Source organism: Tyto alba, unplaced genomic scaffold, assembly GCF_018691265.1.
Source record: "Tyto alba isolate M040663 unplaced genomic scaffold, T.alba_DEE_v4.0 Super-Scaffold_41, whole genome shotgun sequence".
Classification (NCBI taxonomy): Eukaryota; Metazoa; Chordata; class Aves; order Strigiformes; family Tytonidae; genus Tyto; species Tyto alba.
The window spans coordinates 9,556,768-9,574,719 of record NW_024881317.1 but is presented as its reverse complement, the minus strand read 5'-3'; the positions used below and the strand labels follow the sequence as shown (position 1 = coordinate 9,574,719).

General features: G+C 40.5%; 1 protein-coding gene across 9 annotated transcripts in view; it reads right to left on the bottom strand.

Annotated features, from left to right (window-relative positions):
• ZFAND6 (zinc finger AN1-type containing 6) overlaps nt 1–17,952 on the bottom strand; it is a 38,204-nt gene that overhangs the window by 14,336 nt on the left and 5,916 nt on the right. Inside the window, exon 1 of one of the 9 annotated variants that reach the window (XM_032982998.2) lies at nt 16,634–16,711. The exons of 5 other annotated variants lie outside the window; for them this stretch is intronic. Coding sequence is in view for 1 of the 4 variants with exons in the window: in XM_032982997.2 (XP_032838888.1) it covers nt 16,567–16,568 (2 nt within the window). In the remaining 3 variants the exon portion in view is untranslated. Of the gene's footprint in view, nt 1–11,841; nt 11,957–16,566; nt 16,712–17,952 lie in introns of those variants that run through there. 3 more of the 9 variants (XM_032982997.2, XM_032983001.2, XM_032983000.2) reach the window with 3 other exon arrangements.

Genomic DNA, 17,952 nt, shown 5'->3' with positions numbered 1-17,952 from the left:
CAACAGCTAAATTTGATTTTGCTGAAGTACTGTACTTGTAGCTGAAAGAGCACTTTCATTCCTGCCTTTCTCCAGACAGCCCTTTAGAATGAAACTGCAAGTAGCACATGTGGGAATTCAATTCTTGTGCTGGGCCCAACATTCAGCGAAGCCATTTCAGGAGTCTCCTGTGCTTTGATAACTCAAACCAATTTAAAGATGAAACCTTATGCAAGTCACTCTTGGCATAGAATGTTTAAGATTGAAAGACTAATTAAAAAAAAAACAAAAAACCAACACTTTGAACAGAATATTTCAAGGGCTAATAGAGATTCAATGTCACAATACAATTATTAATCCTTTTAATTTTAGACAGCAGCACATTACAACCCTACCACCCTAACTTTCAAAATTCACCATGATTGCCTTCCTGTTCAATAGTTAGCTTCAAGCAGCACATAGGAACTCAATAACAGCACCAGTTACCGAAAATTTTCCCATTCTCCAAATACAACCATTTCTGAAGGGACCAGGTGCTAATGCAATCACAGCATAGCAATTTCTAACATGGACATAGAAAAAAATGTCTGTTCCAATTCAATAAACAAATTGTGAAAGGTGCACAAAGATGTCCGGAAGAAAAACAAGAAAAGCTGGACTGAGTTCCAGCTAAGCCAGTTCCCAAGTTCATTAACCAGTGGATCCTGCCACCATCCAAGGCACAAGCCACTGGCATGAGGCTCCAAAACACTTAAATGTCCAAGGGGAAGTGCCAGGGATTCTTCTGAAGAGTTTTATTAAAAGCCACAGGAAGTGGAAGATCCTTCATCAGTGCTAATGTTTGGGGAATAAAATGGAGAAGAGATAGGATCAAACTCATGCAATGTTATGAAGTCGAATAAGACAGAAGTGGAACCAATACAACCGCTTGTAGCATTCAGAAGGGGGAAATCACATACAATCCACCACACAAGCTCCAGTGCTCAGCTGGACCCTCACCCACCCACTTAGTTCCCTGAGCCACCAAAAAACCCACCAGGAAAATAAGGGCCATCACACCATAGAAAGTTTTCTGACAGTTCAGTGAGTTCAATCAGTTCACATATACAGACAAAAAAAAAAAAAAGAGGCACAAAACACAGGGGGAAAACTCTAGAATTGATGCATGGAATGACATGTGACCAGGAGGGACAACACACCCTTTAGCAGTCTGTAAGCTGCTGAGATGCTTGAACTGATCTATCTGAACCTGAAAGCCATGAAATGCCAAACCTGTATAAGCTCTTGCACCACAGCTTCTCACTACCTCTCCCATGCTGATTCCTCCCTCTCAGTGCTCACATGCACCAAAATGAATCAAGGAAGTGACCAAATTTAGAAAACCAATCAGTCCATCTTTTGCCAATTAGTTTTGACATGGACAGGTTTCTGAGCTTGTGTTTATCACGTGTGCTGTGTGGGCATGAGAAAGGGTCTAGCTGAAGATGCATGTGGAACCACTTGTTTCAGCAGCAGAACAGGCTTAAAGCATTAGGAGAACCACTGGCCAACACCAGGCATCGAAAATATAAGAGAACAGAGATCCAAGCGCTGCTGGTTGCTGCCACTGCACTTGAGACATGCCTCTCCCGTACACATCCATTACTGCACAAGGGCAAAGGCCAAGATGACACAGCACTGTGCCTGAGGGACTTTTCTTCCTCACCGCTCGGGCAGGAGTCTAACAGCCACAAGCAGAGCAGCTGTACTGTTCCCATCTCAGCAAGCATGAACAGCAAGAGATCACTGAACAGATGTTTTGGGGGGAGGGAAGACCTCCCCTCGTCCCAGTTCTTGGCTCATCTTCAGCTGATTTTTAGTTTAAAACTGTCCGTAATTCCTCATGCAGGAAGATCCATAGTACCACCGAGCCCAACCACCCCATAAGCCAGTGATGGTGGGCTGTCCCTGAAATTGCACCCTTGGAAATCCTGTGAGAGGAGTGAGCCTGCTCCTGCAGCCCTGGCCCCTGCTGTGCACACCTGCCCCTTCGAGTCAGATCAGTTCAGCCATCGGATGGAAAATACAGGAATATTTATTCTGGTGGACTGGAGAACTTGCTGATCTGACAGAAGATCAAGTCTAGAGAACTGATACACAGTGAAAAAGTAGTGACAAGGCTAAAAATAGGATGACCCTTTTTAGGGGCAGCTAGCCCTTGCTGAGCATCAAGCCTACTGTAAAACATATCCCTAGCACATATCCTATCCATAGCTTCAAAACAAAGCTTGAACCAACTTCATAGCCGAAGTGACAACAAGGCCTTGGAATCAACATGGCTACATGTATGTACCACTTGGTTTGAGGTGTCACAAAACAAGATGTGGAGCTTGTAAAGCTGCTGGAAATACCTCTGGGCTCTGCCTGTTCCCCCTGAGCTGTGCTTGCACAACATTCATAGGGTCATCCTGTTACTCCGAATGCATAATTGATTGATCTTACAGAAAAAAAAAACAACCAAAATCTTTACAATATTTTAAGTATGTTCCCTGCTTTGCTTTACAGTATAGTTGTATAACCAGTTGTACAAGCACTAAGAAGAAGGAAGGGCAAGAGCCTTAAACACCTCCACCTCAACACAACTCCAGAATGTTTACTTCATTGAAAATTATGGAATAAACGGCCTCTTTTTTGTATTAGCTAAAAACTGCCAAGCTTAAACTGATATTATCTCTGTTAATTTTCTTCTCAAAAGTATTTATTGCCACTAGAAGCATGGTAGCACACAGCTCTGCAGGCTTAATTCCTTTCCTACAAATTTGGTGCTTAAAGTCTACCCATTCCTGTTACTCTTGTCATACACAGACAACTTCATGCACCTATAAGGCCTGCTTATTGCTGCTGCTACAGGTCCCACCATTCCCCCCTCACTACGACAAAACTTTAGAGAGTAAATTATTCTCTGTACCAACCAAAACCCACATTTAAGTCATATAAAGACATTCCTGGTTATAAAATATATAGAGCTGAAGCTGTAGAAACACTAAATCAATATAAGTCTTTTGGACATCAGGTTCTCTGGGAAAAAAAAAAAAAAACAAAAAAAAAAACAAACAAAAAAAAAACAACAAAACAAAACACATCTTCCAATACTCTGCAAAGCAAGTAATAAAATACTTGTGTATACCCCTTTCCCACAGAGCATGCATCACAATACTGATCTTATTTTCCCTCTTCTTTTTCCTTTTAATTAAAATGTTTATATGCTACTAGTTTCAGATAACTGATACCCTAGCTTTATAGGCTTCAAATGTTAATAAGTAAGATCAGAGAGAGCAGCATTTAGCAGGATTAAACACACAAGGTTTAGGAATAATCTCTTCCCCCTACCCCAACAACAAAGAAAAATCCTGCACAGAAGCCAGCCTTCCCTTCATCTGTCTTCCTCAAAGATAAAGGTCTCTTGAATTCTAGTTGTCCTCATACTTAAAGCTGGGGTAGGGAAAGTGAGCAGATCCTCACATCTGCTACCCCAGCTGAAGTACAGCCTCGTGTTCTGCAAACACTCCTAAAATTTGTGACTGCTAGGGGGAGAATCTTTCCCAAATGCTAATGCTGAAGCAGAAGAGACCACCCAAACAGCATTCTGCTTCAGCTGCAGTACCAAACCAGATGCAGTTTGAACCATACTGATGCCAGCTTTGAAAATGCTTCTTGAAGAAAGCAGAACATTCAGTGTAAGCTGCTCTCTTCACTGTCAAAGATTAACGCACTGACAAATTTCAGCTGACACCTCAAAGGATGAATCCAATTTTTAAACAAGTAATTAAAATACTCCCTCCTCTATCATAATCACCTTATAATAAAGCAGTTGAGCACTGACTTAAGTAGCACCAGTACTAATGGTCATTTTACTTCAGTACTAATGAAGCAAGGAAGAAGCTGCAAAAATGGTAATCTGTGCTGCTTAAACATATAAAGTTTCATCCCCAGCACAAATAAAAGATACAACGTTGTGTAGACAAAAACACATTTCATTTTAGAGCATGTACTGGTACAGATATCTGATAGCAGCTGTATCACCATATGAAGAGGCATGTTGGTACAAAAAACAATAAATATGAACTGCATTCCTCTACAGGCTTATCAAAACAAATGGCAAATAAAGGCCTAAGAGCAGAGCTCTGTTGAGTCTTGCTGCAGAAGTTATCAAAGCAGTGTCTGAATTCAAGGATACCACTTCATAGCAGAACTTGCAGATACACAGTTGCTCAGGTGTCCTGCTGGTCGCAGGACAATGCTCACGATATAAAGCACTAGGCTCACAAATTAATAGCAAGTTACAGAACAGTCCTGTTTTCTTTTTACTCCATTGCTCTCTCCCAAAAGGCCCCAATTTACATTCACTGAGCAGTCATTTGTAGCTGCTTTAAGGCATTACCATGTCCCAGCAACTTGCTATGGAGCCAAGAACTGGCAGATTTGAATAGGGGCCTAAGTCATTACAGTTCAGCCCCGCTTGCTGGTTGCAGTCAGACATCTCATTTCATCTCCAGCCCACCCTGGCTAAAACACTACAGCTGGTTCAGATTTGCCAGCATAGCTACATGTGTAGTTACACTCTGACCCCATTTCATCAGAATGCTTTGAGTTAAAAAAGTGAATATGGTTAAGGACCAACTATGCAAGCAGATCTGTAAGGGCAGTGACCTCTTTGTTCCTGTAGCAGCAGAACACACAGCTGCTGCATTTTTCAAAACACAGGAGTGATCCAACTTCCTCAGCACCAAAAGAATCTGTGCATTTTAAAGCTTTCAAATCATTCCAGTAGATCTCTGGTTTTCTTCCTGCTCGCAACTAAATACAGTTTTAAGTTGCAATTTGAACTACTGAAGTAGAATTTATATGACAATATCAAAACCAAAATATTCAAACTAGTGACCAAAGACTTACATAAGATGTTCTCTCAACTCACTTGACAAGTCATCCAATATCTACTTATGTTCTAGTCTATTCCTGTTGAACAGCTTTTTATTTTTGTTTCATGGATAGGCTTATTTTAGGCTAAATCAAGCACTTATTAGACACTTCTAGCAGAAACTTTACAAAAAGATGGAAAGAGTAACAGTAGTCTTTTCTTCACTTCTAATTCTAAGTAGTCAAAAAGTTTAAATCCTTCAGCACAAGAATTAAAATATAAATAAAATTTGGACCCTCAAGAAAGCTACATTCCCTGTACAGTGTAAATCATGGATTTAAGATGGTAAAAAGATTATGAAAGAATCACACTTGTGGAAAAAAAGAGCCACATATATGAGAGCTCAGGTCTTAGTAAGAGAAGGAACATTAGCAACTTTCATAACTAATTTAAGCCACAATATCATACTACCAATGTTACATCATTATACAACCGAGGAACACTTGGTATAGACAAAGCCTCTAGTGTTAAAGCACGCATATTGCTAACTACAGCTGTCTGCTCTTGTACTCAAGGTTACACGAGGAACAAGAGAACATTTCACTATCACCCCTTTGCTCTTACTAGGCAAGAACAAAGAGGCACAGATTCTATACTGGTATCAAGAAGATCACTAATAATAAGGATTCAGCTTTCTATGCCTGTCTGCATACACTATTAATAGATGTTACTTTGAAACTAATTACTACTTGTGGCCACACTCAACCTTTGCAAAGTACGGATTACTAGAACCAAAGATTAACTGTTGTAAAACAGGGTACCTCAGAAACTCTCTTTCACCTCATGCAAATGCATCAAATTACTTGTAGTGACCACCTAAACTCTACAAACAAAAACCAGAAGTATAAGCAAGTATTTCTTATTTAATTTCCAAACTTTTTAGTATAGTCACTGTACCACGAAGTTCACTACTCTACTGAAGAGTAATACTAAAGTAGTAATGATCAATGCAACAGGTACATTTTATTGACTAGTAGGAGGAATCACATTTTGTTTACATGGGATTTCAAAGAGGCAGAGTACAGACAAATGGAGTTTCATGAAAGTGTTGGAATTCCAGAAAGCCAACACAGAGGTACCAGCTTTTACTATGTGATGGTGGGGTTTTTGCGGGAACTACTTTATGCTGGAGCATCTGGTAACTGCTGTGGCACCCAAAAGATTAAATGCAGCACTCTGTATAAAGCCTTCAAGAATTTTCCTCCCATTTATCATGTATTTCAATTTGACCCTAAAGCAGCAAAATACAACTCAAGATGCCAAGGATTATCATTGTTAGTATATTTAAATATGTACATTTAGACTTGTTAGTTGCTAAAGGCTAACACTGCAGTACCACTAGAACTAGGCCCTTGTATATGACAGTACCCAAACCTTGTAAAATTCAAAACATCACTTTTTCTCTCAGAAAACTTAATAGCCTCTTATTTGTTAATTCCCCAGCAACACAATACATTTGTAGGCAACCCCAGTTAATCCAGGAAACTCCAACCCAGAGAAATACAAAGATACTTTCAAAAAGAACATCACTAGCATGTTCGAAGTTTCTGTCTCCAGTGATGACCATCAGAAAATCTACACTGACAAACCTGCCTTTTGGAGAACTCAACCTGAATGCAAGTGAGAAAACAAACAAACAAACAAACAAACAAACAAACCCAAAACCCACACACACCAAAGTCACTTCTTGGATTCAGGAGAAAAAACATCAAATAACCCCTTGGAGATGGACAGGCTTGTTTACAGCAAAACACAACAGTGACCTTCAGTAAAGATAACTAGTTAAACATTAAAAGCACTGAGAGCAACACTAAGTACAGCTGTTCTGTACAAAATAAAGTCAATTTCTGAGTGAATTACAGACCAAGAAAAGTGAACGTGAGAAAAGAGCATGTCGTGTTTTGGGAAGCTGTTTTTGTACTGGTATCTCTGGGAGAGTCATGGTGAGAGAAGTCCAAGAGGGATATGAGGAATGCAGAGAGGACACTGGCCAGCCGCCACACTGGTCATGCTGTCCTACCCAAAGCACTGTATGTTCATACACAAGCCAGAGGAGTCACCGAAGCATTTTTCTCCCAAAATGTGAGGTTGTACTCACTCAGTTTAGCCTACCCAGATCACCCAAGACTTAAGGCTAGAGGCAAATAGGGTTGACAGGTCCATTTTTGGAAGATGGCTGTCTCTGACAAGACAGCCACAGAAACCTTACATGAAGTTACACTTGTGACAGAACACACAACTACTAATAGAAGAGCATACTTTTAGGGAGTGCTTGCTCTGGTGTCTCTGCTCAAGAGGAATAAAAAAATCAGGAGTTACAAACATTAGCAAAATCAAACCATCTCGGTAATTGCTTGTCAGCAGTCTGCTACGTCAACTCGCACAAACCACAGTTTCCATCATGTGTAGCTGAACCGGCATCAAGCTGAACTAGTTGCAGATGCTGCCTCAGGAGTCCTTTTCTTTCTTCTAGAGTTTGTGCTGCTTCATGGCTGTACTTTGGCATTAAGGTGCCTAAGCCAAAGACTGCAGGAATCCTCAAATTGCTCTCCGTATTTCTACAGAGCCCTATAAATGTAGAGTTTACTTGAAATCTGTCAGATTACAGAAATGCCTTCTTTTAAAATGCTCTGTAAAAGAAAGCTACTCTGAAGCAGACAAGACAAGGCTACATTCTGCTTTCTTTGGCATCATACATTGAAGTCAGCCATTTCAGAAATCATAGGTTGTGTAAAATTAGAATCAGGAGATTCTAACATTCCCCACATTCCCTTCAAATACCAGACCAAAGTTTAAGGGATGCAGGAGGGCAACTCCATAAACTATCTTTGATGCTGTATTTTAAAACAGGTTTGGCTTTACAAACTGATGAAAAATATAAGGATTCAAACACTTATAAGATTACCCACATAATTACTGAAAGAATATAGATTCAGTAATCGCTTCTTTTGAGCTTCAGTGAATAAGTAATCTTCTCTCAATACAGCATGTTTCACTTATTTTAAGCATATCAAACCCAGAAGAGATAAAAGCCGCTTTAACACGAGTTCCCAAAATAGACAGCTTCTTGTTAACAAAACACCTGTTGCTGAGAACTGACAGTAAGCACAAAACACGTTATAATTTGTTTTTGTAAACAGCACTATGTAGAATTTTAATTAGCTTATAATGCTACAGTGCTACGTAGGCCTAATGCTAAGGGAGGTCCTGCTCTAATATCAGGGTTCCTAGCTGCTAATAAATAAAACTATCATCGTCATCATTTTTGGCTAGGGCATCTTGAATTCAACTTAACTTCCAAGAACACTGTGATTATCATGCATGATGTGTTGCTCTATTTAGAATTATGCACTATGTCTAATTTAAGTGTTCAAAATTATACAATACCCTTACTGTGGTTTGATGGGGAACTCAACCTAAAGCTAAAGCCTGACCAAACAAAGAGGGTATTTAAGGACAAGTTTTCAGCAGAAGAGGTATAAGTATGATGTTCCCTGTGGCAAAGCTGCATTCCTCATCTTTTGCAATGCATTTAAATTTAGCCAAGGGACTCAAAGGTGCTACTTTGTCTTAACCCTAATGCTATTCTAGGGGGGTTTGTTGTTGGTTTTTGGTTTGGTTTTTTTCTCCTTAATTATGATTTCAATTACTGAGGCAGACAGGTTACACGATCCCCAAAAAAGTTACTGGATGTCTAAATACTAAAACCTATCACTCTGCACAAAGCATATGAAAATATACAGTTGATCAGCAGCCACCATGCCAAGCAACTGATATTTTTAATAGACTGTCAAGTTTCACCGAATATATGAATATACCAACTGGTCACAGCATGAAGTTTTGCGTCTTTCCTTAGTTTCCTCTCAACTGTCACCTTACACAGCCTGAAACACTGCAACATGTAAATGTCCAAGTGCAACTAACACATATGCAACCACTGCAATGGTTTCATGACATAGGTAATTTGGGGCTTTAGATACTTCTTCTACAGTGTTGCTGGGCCAGGAACTGATCTACCTTGAGAACTTCATTCTTCAAAAGCTTGGATTGGTTCTTATATCTGGTTTATGGTCCAGCTCTACAGCTCTGTGCCAGAAGAGTCAAGGTTAACAGTGCACTGCAAGAGGAAGATGAAACTACCTTATTAATATCAAAACTGAACTCTAAGGCACAGCCTCACTCATAGTATAAATCAACAAAAAATGCACGCATCTCCAAGAAGTCAGAGTGAAAATTAAGTAAGAGTTGCCTTGTGTCAGACTTACCTATCCAAGACAGTGTCAGATTCATAGGTAAGGGGCTAAGGAATGATCAGAAATTTGCAGTGTGAGACGCCCCTTTCTGAAGGTTTCCAAAACTACACCACTTGATCAGATGGAGAGGTCATTACACTGTTTGTTTAGGAAAGGCTTAAAAACTATTGGTAGAAACTTGATTGAGGACAACTGGCATTTTTTCCCACTGCCATCATGGAACAGAAAAGAGGTTTTGTTTTTTTTTTTTTACACTTCTTTCCTAAGCCCATACAGAACAGACTGCACGTATTTCAGTTTCTCAACTGACAAGAAAGCCAGAGATGACAGCTTTTGAATAAAAGTCTGCACTGCAAACACTGTGCTTTAATCACCAGGGCATCCTTTTCACCTACTAACACTCCAGGCAGAACTCTGTAAACTACCTTTCTGATAACCACATTTGCTATTCATTCTGTTTTCAGACAAGATTCAGCTATGTGAGCATGCATTTCTAGTACAATGTCTCCCCCACTTACTGTCCAGAACACTTAGATCAGCAAGTTAAGAGCACAATAGCCTAAAAATAGCATGGCTGGATGCCACTGTCTCCCCATTTATTATGATGGTACCTTTGTACAGAGTTCTTTCTATAATTCTACATAGAACAATACAGCCATAAATGGTTTTAAGGGAGGGACTTGCATCCAAAAGGACCAAGTTAAGTAGTGCCATGGGATTCCCCCTTTTTCCTCAAGCCACATAAACAGAAATTTGCATTTTTAGAAGCATTTTGAACAATACCTCTAAGTACATCTGACTTGTCTTTTTATCCTCTTGCCACAGTGATTGTATTCTGCCAGAGAACAGATTGACACATGACAGAATGACAGCATTTCCTAAAGGAAGGAAAAATTCATGATATAAAGGAGTAGACAAACATAGAAAATGCAAGCCAGATCTCTCCAATTATTTTCCTTTGTGTATTAAAGCCTGTATCACTCCTCATAATGGATGAAGAGAGAACAAAATCTGCTCACAAGGTATTGAACCTCAACTGTCAACAAGGTGTGGCTTTATCACAATGCTCATTCCCTTTCATTCACAAACACTGGCCAACAGGACTTCTATCAAGAAACAATGGAAGAGCACAATATATTCCCTTTTATTATGGTATAAGATCAGAAACAAGAGGGACATCAGCAAGACCAATGACCTTCAGCTTGGCCTAAAGATACCTTTACAGGCACTGCAGCTTCAGCTGCTGCATTATCCTAGGCTCATTCCACAAGTACCACGTCCTCGCTGCGGCTTGAAAAACAAAAGCCCAATGCCTTAACACTGTCCTCCAGAAATCTCGTGTCATACTCCTTTTGTGAAGGCAAAAAACCCCATGCTACTGTTGAAGAATATTTGTATCCTTTACATTAAAAAATCACTAATTTTAAACCATAACCCTGGGTTTCAAGAGAAGACTTACCCATTTTAACAACTACCTTGATGCTGCTTAAGTAAATCCAGGAACACTGCAACACGTATTTTACACTGTATATCCACCCTGTGTAAATTCACCAGATAGAGCTATCAAGTCATACACAGAAGTTTCAATAAATTCTTCATCTCATGCCTTGACAGTCTGAGAAATTAAGGTGTCAAGAGCTGCAGCAAGGACAGAGGTATTCCTCAATAGAGCAGACTGACATTTCAAGCATTCTGACTGTGCGGTGAGGGATCTGAGGTAGGAGATAGAAGCATAAGTTGGTAGCAATTAATCAGGGATTTATTTATATACGGGATGACTAGGTATAAACTTAAGACCATGGGTCACAGTCACATTATGACTTTGCAAAATAACAAGCTAGTTCTTGCAGTAAGAGAGACCATAGATAACAGTCAAAAGTTGCACAGACGCAAAGCTAGAGAAAGGCAAATGCAGTAAGGCAGCACAATCAACCACGTGACCAGAGTGTGAAATTACTTTTTGTTGTTGTTGTTTTCCAAAACATTTTTTAAAGCCAGTCAATTACTCCACTGATACGTGTAGGAATTTTAAATCGCAATCAGAGCACTAAGTACAGTTTGACTAGACTTACTGGGATGGCAAAAATCTCATGCACGGCTGCCAGGCCAGTCCACAACGACTCAAACACTCCTTGATCTCAGCACTGGTATCAGCCCCTGCATGGTTTGTCACACTCAGCTGACAATTTGTTTTTTATGTAACTAATAATACACTTACCTTGACCTATTGTTATAATGCTACCTTCCTCTTCTCCCAGGATACTTTAAACAAATCCCATGAAAATGCACTGATATTCAAAACAATCCCATTGAACAATTCTAAAGTCTCTTCCCTAAAAAAAGTTCCAGGTAAGTCCTTCCATATTGCCACAATTTATTTTTTTCTTTTTTGTAAGTTAGTGATCAAATGGTTTTGGTATCACAGATCACTATAATTACTTTACAATTACCAAGGCAATAACACTTGTCTCATAACTAATTCTAACTAATACCTACAAAATCACTTTATTCAAGGACTTAACATCAGTATTCAACAGTATGTCATACAAGCATGATACTCAGATAGCATAATCCCAACATAAGAAGTCTGGTGAGGTTCACTTAGAAAACTCCCCTGTTTCAGCAATAAAAGCTACCTTGTAAGCTTCTTACCTGATTCTGTAGGAGCCAGGCAGGAAGAACAATCTCCAAACACTTAACGCTCAAAACATAGCTACTTCTTTTGCCCCCACCTTGATAATGGTGCAGATTCCAACGCAAGGTCATTCTGTTGCACAGAAAACATTCTGCTACATGATAATATCACATTGCATTAAGGTCTTGATTCTATATATGATTTTAGAAAACCACCTTAAATTCATACAGGAGGTAGTAAATTTTATCCTTTGCAGTCTCCTATCTCCCTTGCCACCCCATCCTCAAAAACACCACAACAACAACTCGTTAAATGCTTTCTTCTGACAATCTAACTCAAAGATAGCTTTTTGTATATAAAGGCATGAATATGTCCAATTCAGGTACAGAAAATCTACATTTTTGCCTGTAGAATCAGTGGTTCTCTCTTTTTGCCTCTCACCTCCAAACACAATTTAAAAACTTAAGTGGAAAATATCTGCCTGCCCCATGCAAAATGCTGATTTCATCAGCCCAATTATATTCAATGGCAACACACACAAACTGTCTAGCCTCCTGTCTTGTTCATGCTAATGGTGAAAACTTTAGTCCTTGTTTAAAAAAAACCCACATCTAATGCAAAACATTTAGACTAGCTGAAAGCACCTCACTCCTGTCCTCAAAAATACTGGTATTAAGCTCCCACTCCAATTTGATTATTAAGTTTATATTTGTTATTTTAATCCTTCACATAGATAAAAATGCATTAGCATCATGAATCACAGGACACATCAGTGCAGTGTTGTCTTAAACCCTGGGCTAGTTAAATTGTTCAGGTGGTTGCTGGGGCCTGCCAAGTCAGCCACACTGTTTATTTATAGTTCAGTTCTTCAGATACAGGATTATTACATTTCAGATTGACAAATACCATATCCTAAAGGTGAGAGTCCTGCGATACAAATACATCCTGACAAGGCAAAATGGCTGAGCAGGGGTGGTCTTCAGCATGGAGACAGTTTCAACTTCTGCAAGACTGATGAACCATTAAGTTAAAGGAAGAGCTGTATGTTTAATAAAACTGCTGCTTAAAAAGGAGTTATTTTTAGGAAATACTCAAATGCGAGTGTTCATTTGTCTAAGTAACACTCAAAAGATTGTCTTAAGTTGATCTAAATGGAGCAGAAGATGGATCAAGTTGGAATTTAACTCAGTTTATCTCTTAATGCATAATTTGATAGCCAAAAAAGTTGCTTCTCAAATGAAAAAAAAAAAAAAAATCTGTTTCTGTCAACAACTGGAGAACAAGCAGGAAAACACAATTTGATGAAGAAGCAGCAATTTTTGCACTGTCAAAGCTTTGGTTTTGCTAATCTCTATTTAGCTCAAAAGCCCTATAAACACAGTTGGAAGAAGGGATCTGTTAAAAATATATCACCCCACCCCTTCAATTAAGGGCTGAGAAGCTTATGACACATCTGAGACATCCAACAAGAACAGGGAAGAAGGACTTAATGTTCCTGATATTTCTAAAGGTAAAAAAAAAATAAGCAGGTTTAAAAATCCCCCAACGTTTCATGCCTCAAATGGATTTTAAAGCAATAACAGATCCAAGCTATTTTTATTCCTTTGTAGGTCATGTGTAATTAACTGCTTATTTTCACAAAACCTTATTACAGTGTAAACATGACTGGCCAGATCATCTGCCCCACCCAGACAGAGCTCCACACCACAGGAGGCCAACTATCTCCCTGAGGAGTCCTTGTATCTGCATGAGAGGGCTGTCCCTCCAGTACCAACCTTCCCTGCGACTGCACAGCTGTAATGATCAACGGCTCCTTAGCTCACCCCTTCACCACATCTTTCCTAGAAGCTAGTAGTTAACAGCCTAACCCCATCTCTAAAACTACAGGCAAAGGTCCCTCTTTGGAAATAGCTGAAACTCTCTAAGATTACATTATTCCTCTCTCACACTCCCTTCTGCCTTGGACACACAGCAATTAGCAGAAATGATCACTAAACCACTTGGGAAATAGGGGGAAGAAGAGAAGGGAAGGGAAAAAGAGCCAGTTGGGTTGGCTCGAGCCACTAATTTAAAACAATTTAAGCTTGTCTAGTTGACTTTGCCTCCAGTGCTCACACAAGCCACTCTGCTGGAAGTGGCAGCAGGCCCCTGCACGCATAGCACAGGGCACTCAAGTAGGGATCTGAAGCCCACGTCACTGTTCACAGGATGGATGTCTGCCCTCTGTTTTACAGAGATCATCCCACGAGGTGTGCAGTCTTCTCGTAGTATTAAACAGAACCAGAGCACAGGGTTACCATCCCAGCACATGGTGGGCCACCCACTTCACAACACTGGGAAGTGCCACTAGCAGTTGGTAGACCGTAGAGCACATGTCCCTTCTGCCTCAAACAGGGGACGTAAAATGTGGTCCTGCATTTTGTACACAGGTTTACAATCACTTTTAAGAATCTCATTCACATCGGATATGTGTATTCCATCCTGGCACAAGAAGCAGACACATAAATCCCACAGCACACAACACATTCACAGTGTTTAAGATCTGCAGATGGAGCATGTGCAGGAGAAGGTTTTATGAACAAGAAATGCTGGAACAACCAATCGTTGTGCAGGGACAACACAGGTCCTGCCAGCGACGGCTTTGAATGCAGGCAAGAAACATTTGCTGTAGCCTGAATACAGAAGTTGTACAGCTGTGCCAGCAAAGTGGTATGTTTATCCTTTAGGGCAGATTTGCTTTCTACAAACAGCCTGCATTAGAATTGTATACATGTGGTGAGAGAGTTGAGAATTTCACTTCTGTGTTGAATAAATCAGGAAAATTGGTCCCAGATAATACATCTTTCCTAACTAAGTTGGGGGGCAGAGAGGACCCAAGAAGAATGGCTACTTGTTCATCAAGGAATATGAATCAAGTTGCCTCATATATTCAGCTTTTTTCTTGTTCTAAGTAAAACCAGCTTTTGGCTAAACATAGTATTTAATAGCACACAAATACTTAAGTTTATTCCCTTTTGTTTAAGCAAGTCTAATACACATACTCATAAGTTTACAGAAACTATAGCAAACTAATTCTTCTTGCTCTCACCTCAGATATCTCATCTAGCCACTCAGCCTAGGCCTGGCACCACTCGACAGTGAATAAATAAATCACAATCCAGGTACCTAAACACTTACATATTCCAGTCTTAAATATCTCCCATGATACATGAGATCTGGCCCACCTCTCAGCTAAAAGACCATATAAAGTCACTGCTCCTTTGAAAGCAGTATTTTCAGAGTTTAAATACAATCTAGAACATTAAAACATGCTATAAACAGATAAAAACAGACAGCAAGAGTGAATTAGTAATTCAGACCTAAGCCACTGGACCATGGCAAGATGCCAGCATGTCAAGACACTATGACATATATATAAAAGTAATCCATAGCCAGCATTTTGGGAGAAAACAAAATGGCTCAATGTAAAACTGAAATAATGAGGTATACTTTAATAATCATACTTGTTTACATTCAGTAAAGGCCTACGCAATTGCTTTCCACCGTCATTTAGAAGATAGTTGCTCAATTTTCACATCCATTCTTCTATCATCCTGACTAATCATACAAACCCCATCAAACTTAGACTCAACAAGTATTAGTGCCATGAGTATTTCTTTCCAATTCCCAGGAGCAGCTGTATATAGACACAAGTCTTTTTATAAAAAACAGGAAATATTTAGGGAAGTAAGAAAATATGTTCACCATTCTGAAAGCATTGTTCTGTATGTGGCCTCATCTAACATGCTTGTCAAAGATACAGAAAGGATGACAATTAAAGTCTTCATTCACATTAGATACTCCCTGCTTCCTGACTCTCCACTTCCTGCTCTCCTCCCTCTCACCCTATCCCATGCCACCCATGGCAAATTGTACTTTTCCTGTTCCTGAAGCCCCTTCAGATGCAGAAAGCGTGACTAAAAATAACATAGATGATAAGCCCAGTACAGAAACTGAGAAGAATCTTCCCTCAAAGAAAACACCTGCTACCAGCAGGCAATACAGGATTCAAAAGAGATTCTAACCAATTCCAAAGAAGAAAAATCCCCATCCCCCCCTCCCTTTTTTTTTTTTTTGGCTGGAAGGGTAGTAGCTGCAACACTGGGCAAGAATACATAATTTTACTGCCTGTGTTTGTAATCAGAGCTATGACAGACCCAGACACTCTCTAAAACTGATTTTTAAAAAACAAAAATTTCAGTGTTTTACATAATTTTTACATATCTTTGTTCTAAATGCTAAAGACCTATGAGACATTCATCAAGAACAAATATACAGACAACAGCACAGCAGTCTTCAGTGATACAACAAAAGACAATTTAAGACAAATGACTTAGAGCAAATGCTATCACTGAATAATCCCACAACAGCTGTCATAATTAGTTAGCTCAAATCTCATCAGAATCAGAGAAGTTAGAGTTAAATTCGAGCTCTCTTCCTGTAACATTGTGTAACTCAAACAGCAGCATTATCCTCGCGATTTTAGAATTAAAATTTCTCCATAAAATAAGGTGAAACGACTCGATCCTTCCACGCAAAAAAACCCTGTGCAAGCCAACTGATGATAAAAGAAACTCGGTCAAGTTTGAGCCTCTCAACACCTTATTTCCTGTATAAAGAGCCCTTTTGTTCTGCTTCCCTGCATAAATGTTAATATTCTGCCATCATTAGAAAACGAAACAATGAAAAAAAGCCCCACGCACATGAACTTCACTGCCCCAGAGGGCGAAATAACGCCACACGACGCGATTAGAACCGGAAAATTCCTACCAACAAAATCTTCACAATTTTCTGTTTGCTTCACCCCAGATTAACTTCACTTGAAGCTGTACTTCGGCGCAACCTAGCCTTGACGCGGAACCCCGCCTCCCCCGCTCCTATTGGGCGCGGCGAGGGAGCCCCACCCCGTCAGCCAGGCTCCGCTCCCCCATTGGTGGAGCGGCGTATCCATTATTTAAAGAACTTTTCCTTGCTAGCAGGTTCGGCTGAGCAGGTTAGGACACCCTGGGCAAGCTGGTTCTTAAAGGGCCAGGACCCCGCTCCCGGCTGTGACAAACTACCACCTCCGGCGACGCGTCGCCCCGAGCGAGCTCCAGCGAGTGCCCCGGCGAGCGGCAGCGGGCGGCCAGGCCGCCGGCGGCCCCCCTGCGCCTCCCGCCGAGCCTGCTGGAAGCCCCGCTCCCGGGGGGCGCCCGCCCTGCCCAGCACGAGGCGCTCGGGCCGGATGGGTGGAGGGTGGAGGCGAGGAGGGCACCCGGGCTGGAGACGCTTCTCCCGCTGCAGTGACACAGCTGCCGCTCGCTCTACTTAACAGGATAAAATTAGATGTGGCTTTCGAGCCCATCCACTCTTAAAGAGTGACTGGAGTTACCCTGGCGAGCCGGGCACACTATATAAATTAGTAACTCCGCCTAAAAATACGTTGGGTTGCCAGTTCCAAAGACTCTTCTACCAATTTAAAGCATGAGTCAGCAGAAGAGGAGCTCCGCAGGAAGTGACTGTCTCCATCTCACAAGGTACCATGGCTTCTGCCAGAAACTTTTTGTGCTTATTCAGGCTTCACTTGGCTGAACAAATTTGCAAGATTGTTCACATTCTGACAATCAACAGTGTTTTTCACAGCACAGATTCGTCTTAACATCGGTCAAAAACCTGTCGTTTAGATTAAGAGTGTTTCTTTTTCCTTGGTGTAAACACTGATGCAGTTCCCTACCCATCTATCAAGTGAAAAGCCTGGATCATGCAAGAAGAGTAAAAACAAAACAAGGCTTAATAAATGTTTCACAAGTGCAGATATGACACCTTGTTTGAGAAAACCCTTGCCCCATTCCGAACAATGTGGGGAAGAGCCAGGACACAGACAGCGTTCCCTCCTGCACCCACAGAGTATCATCACAGTTACACAAGACTTACTTGGTTAGCAAGGTTGCCTTACAGAAAACACTTTCATGTGTTAGTGTAAAATAACTAAAAATATTAAGCTAGAGGAAGATACAGCACTTGTCAACATAAGCACGGTTTCATTGTTTTTGTACTGTGCAGAGAGAAAAAACTCCTCCTTGGTTCTTGCCCCCTTTCCTCTAGCCAGT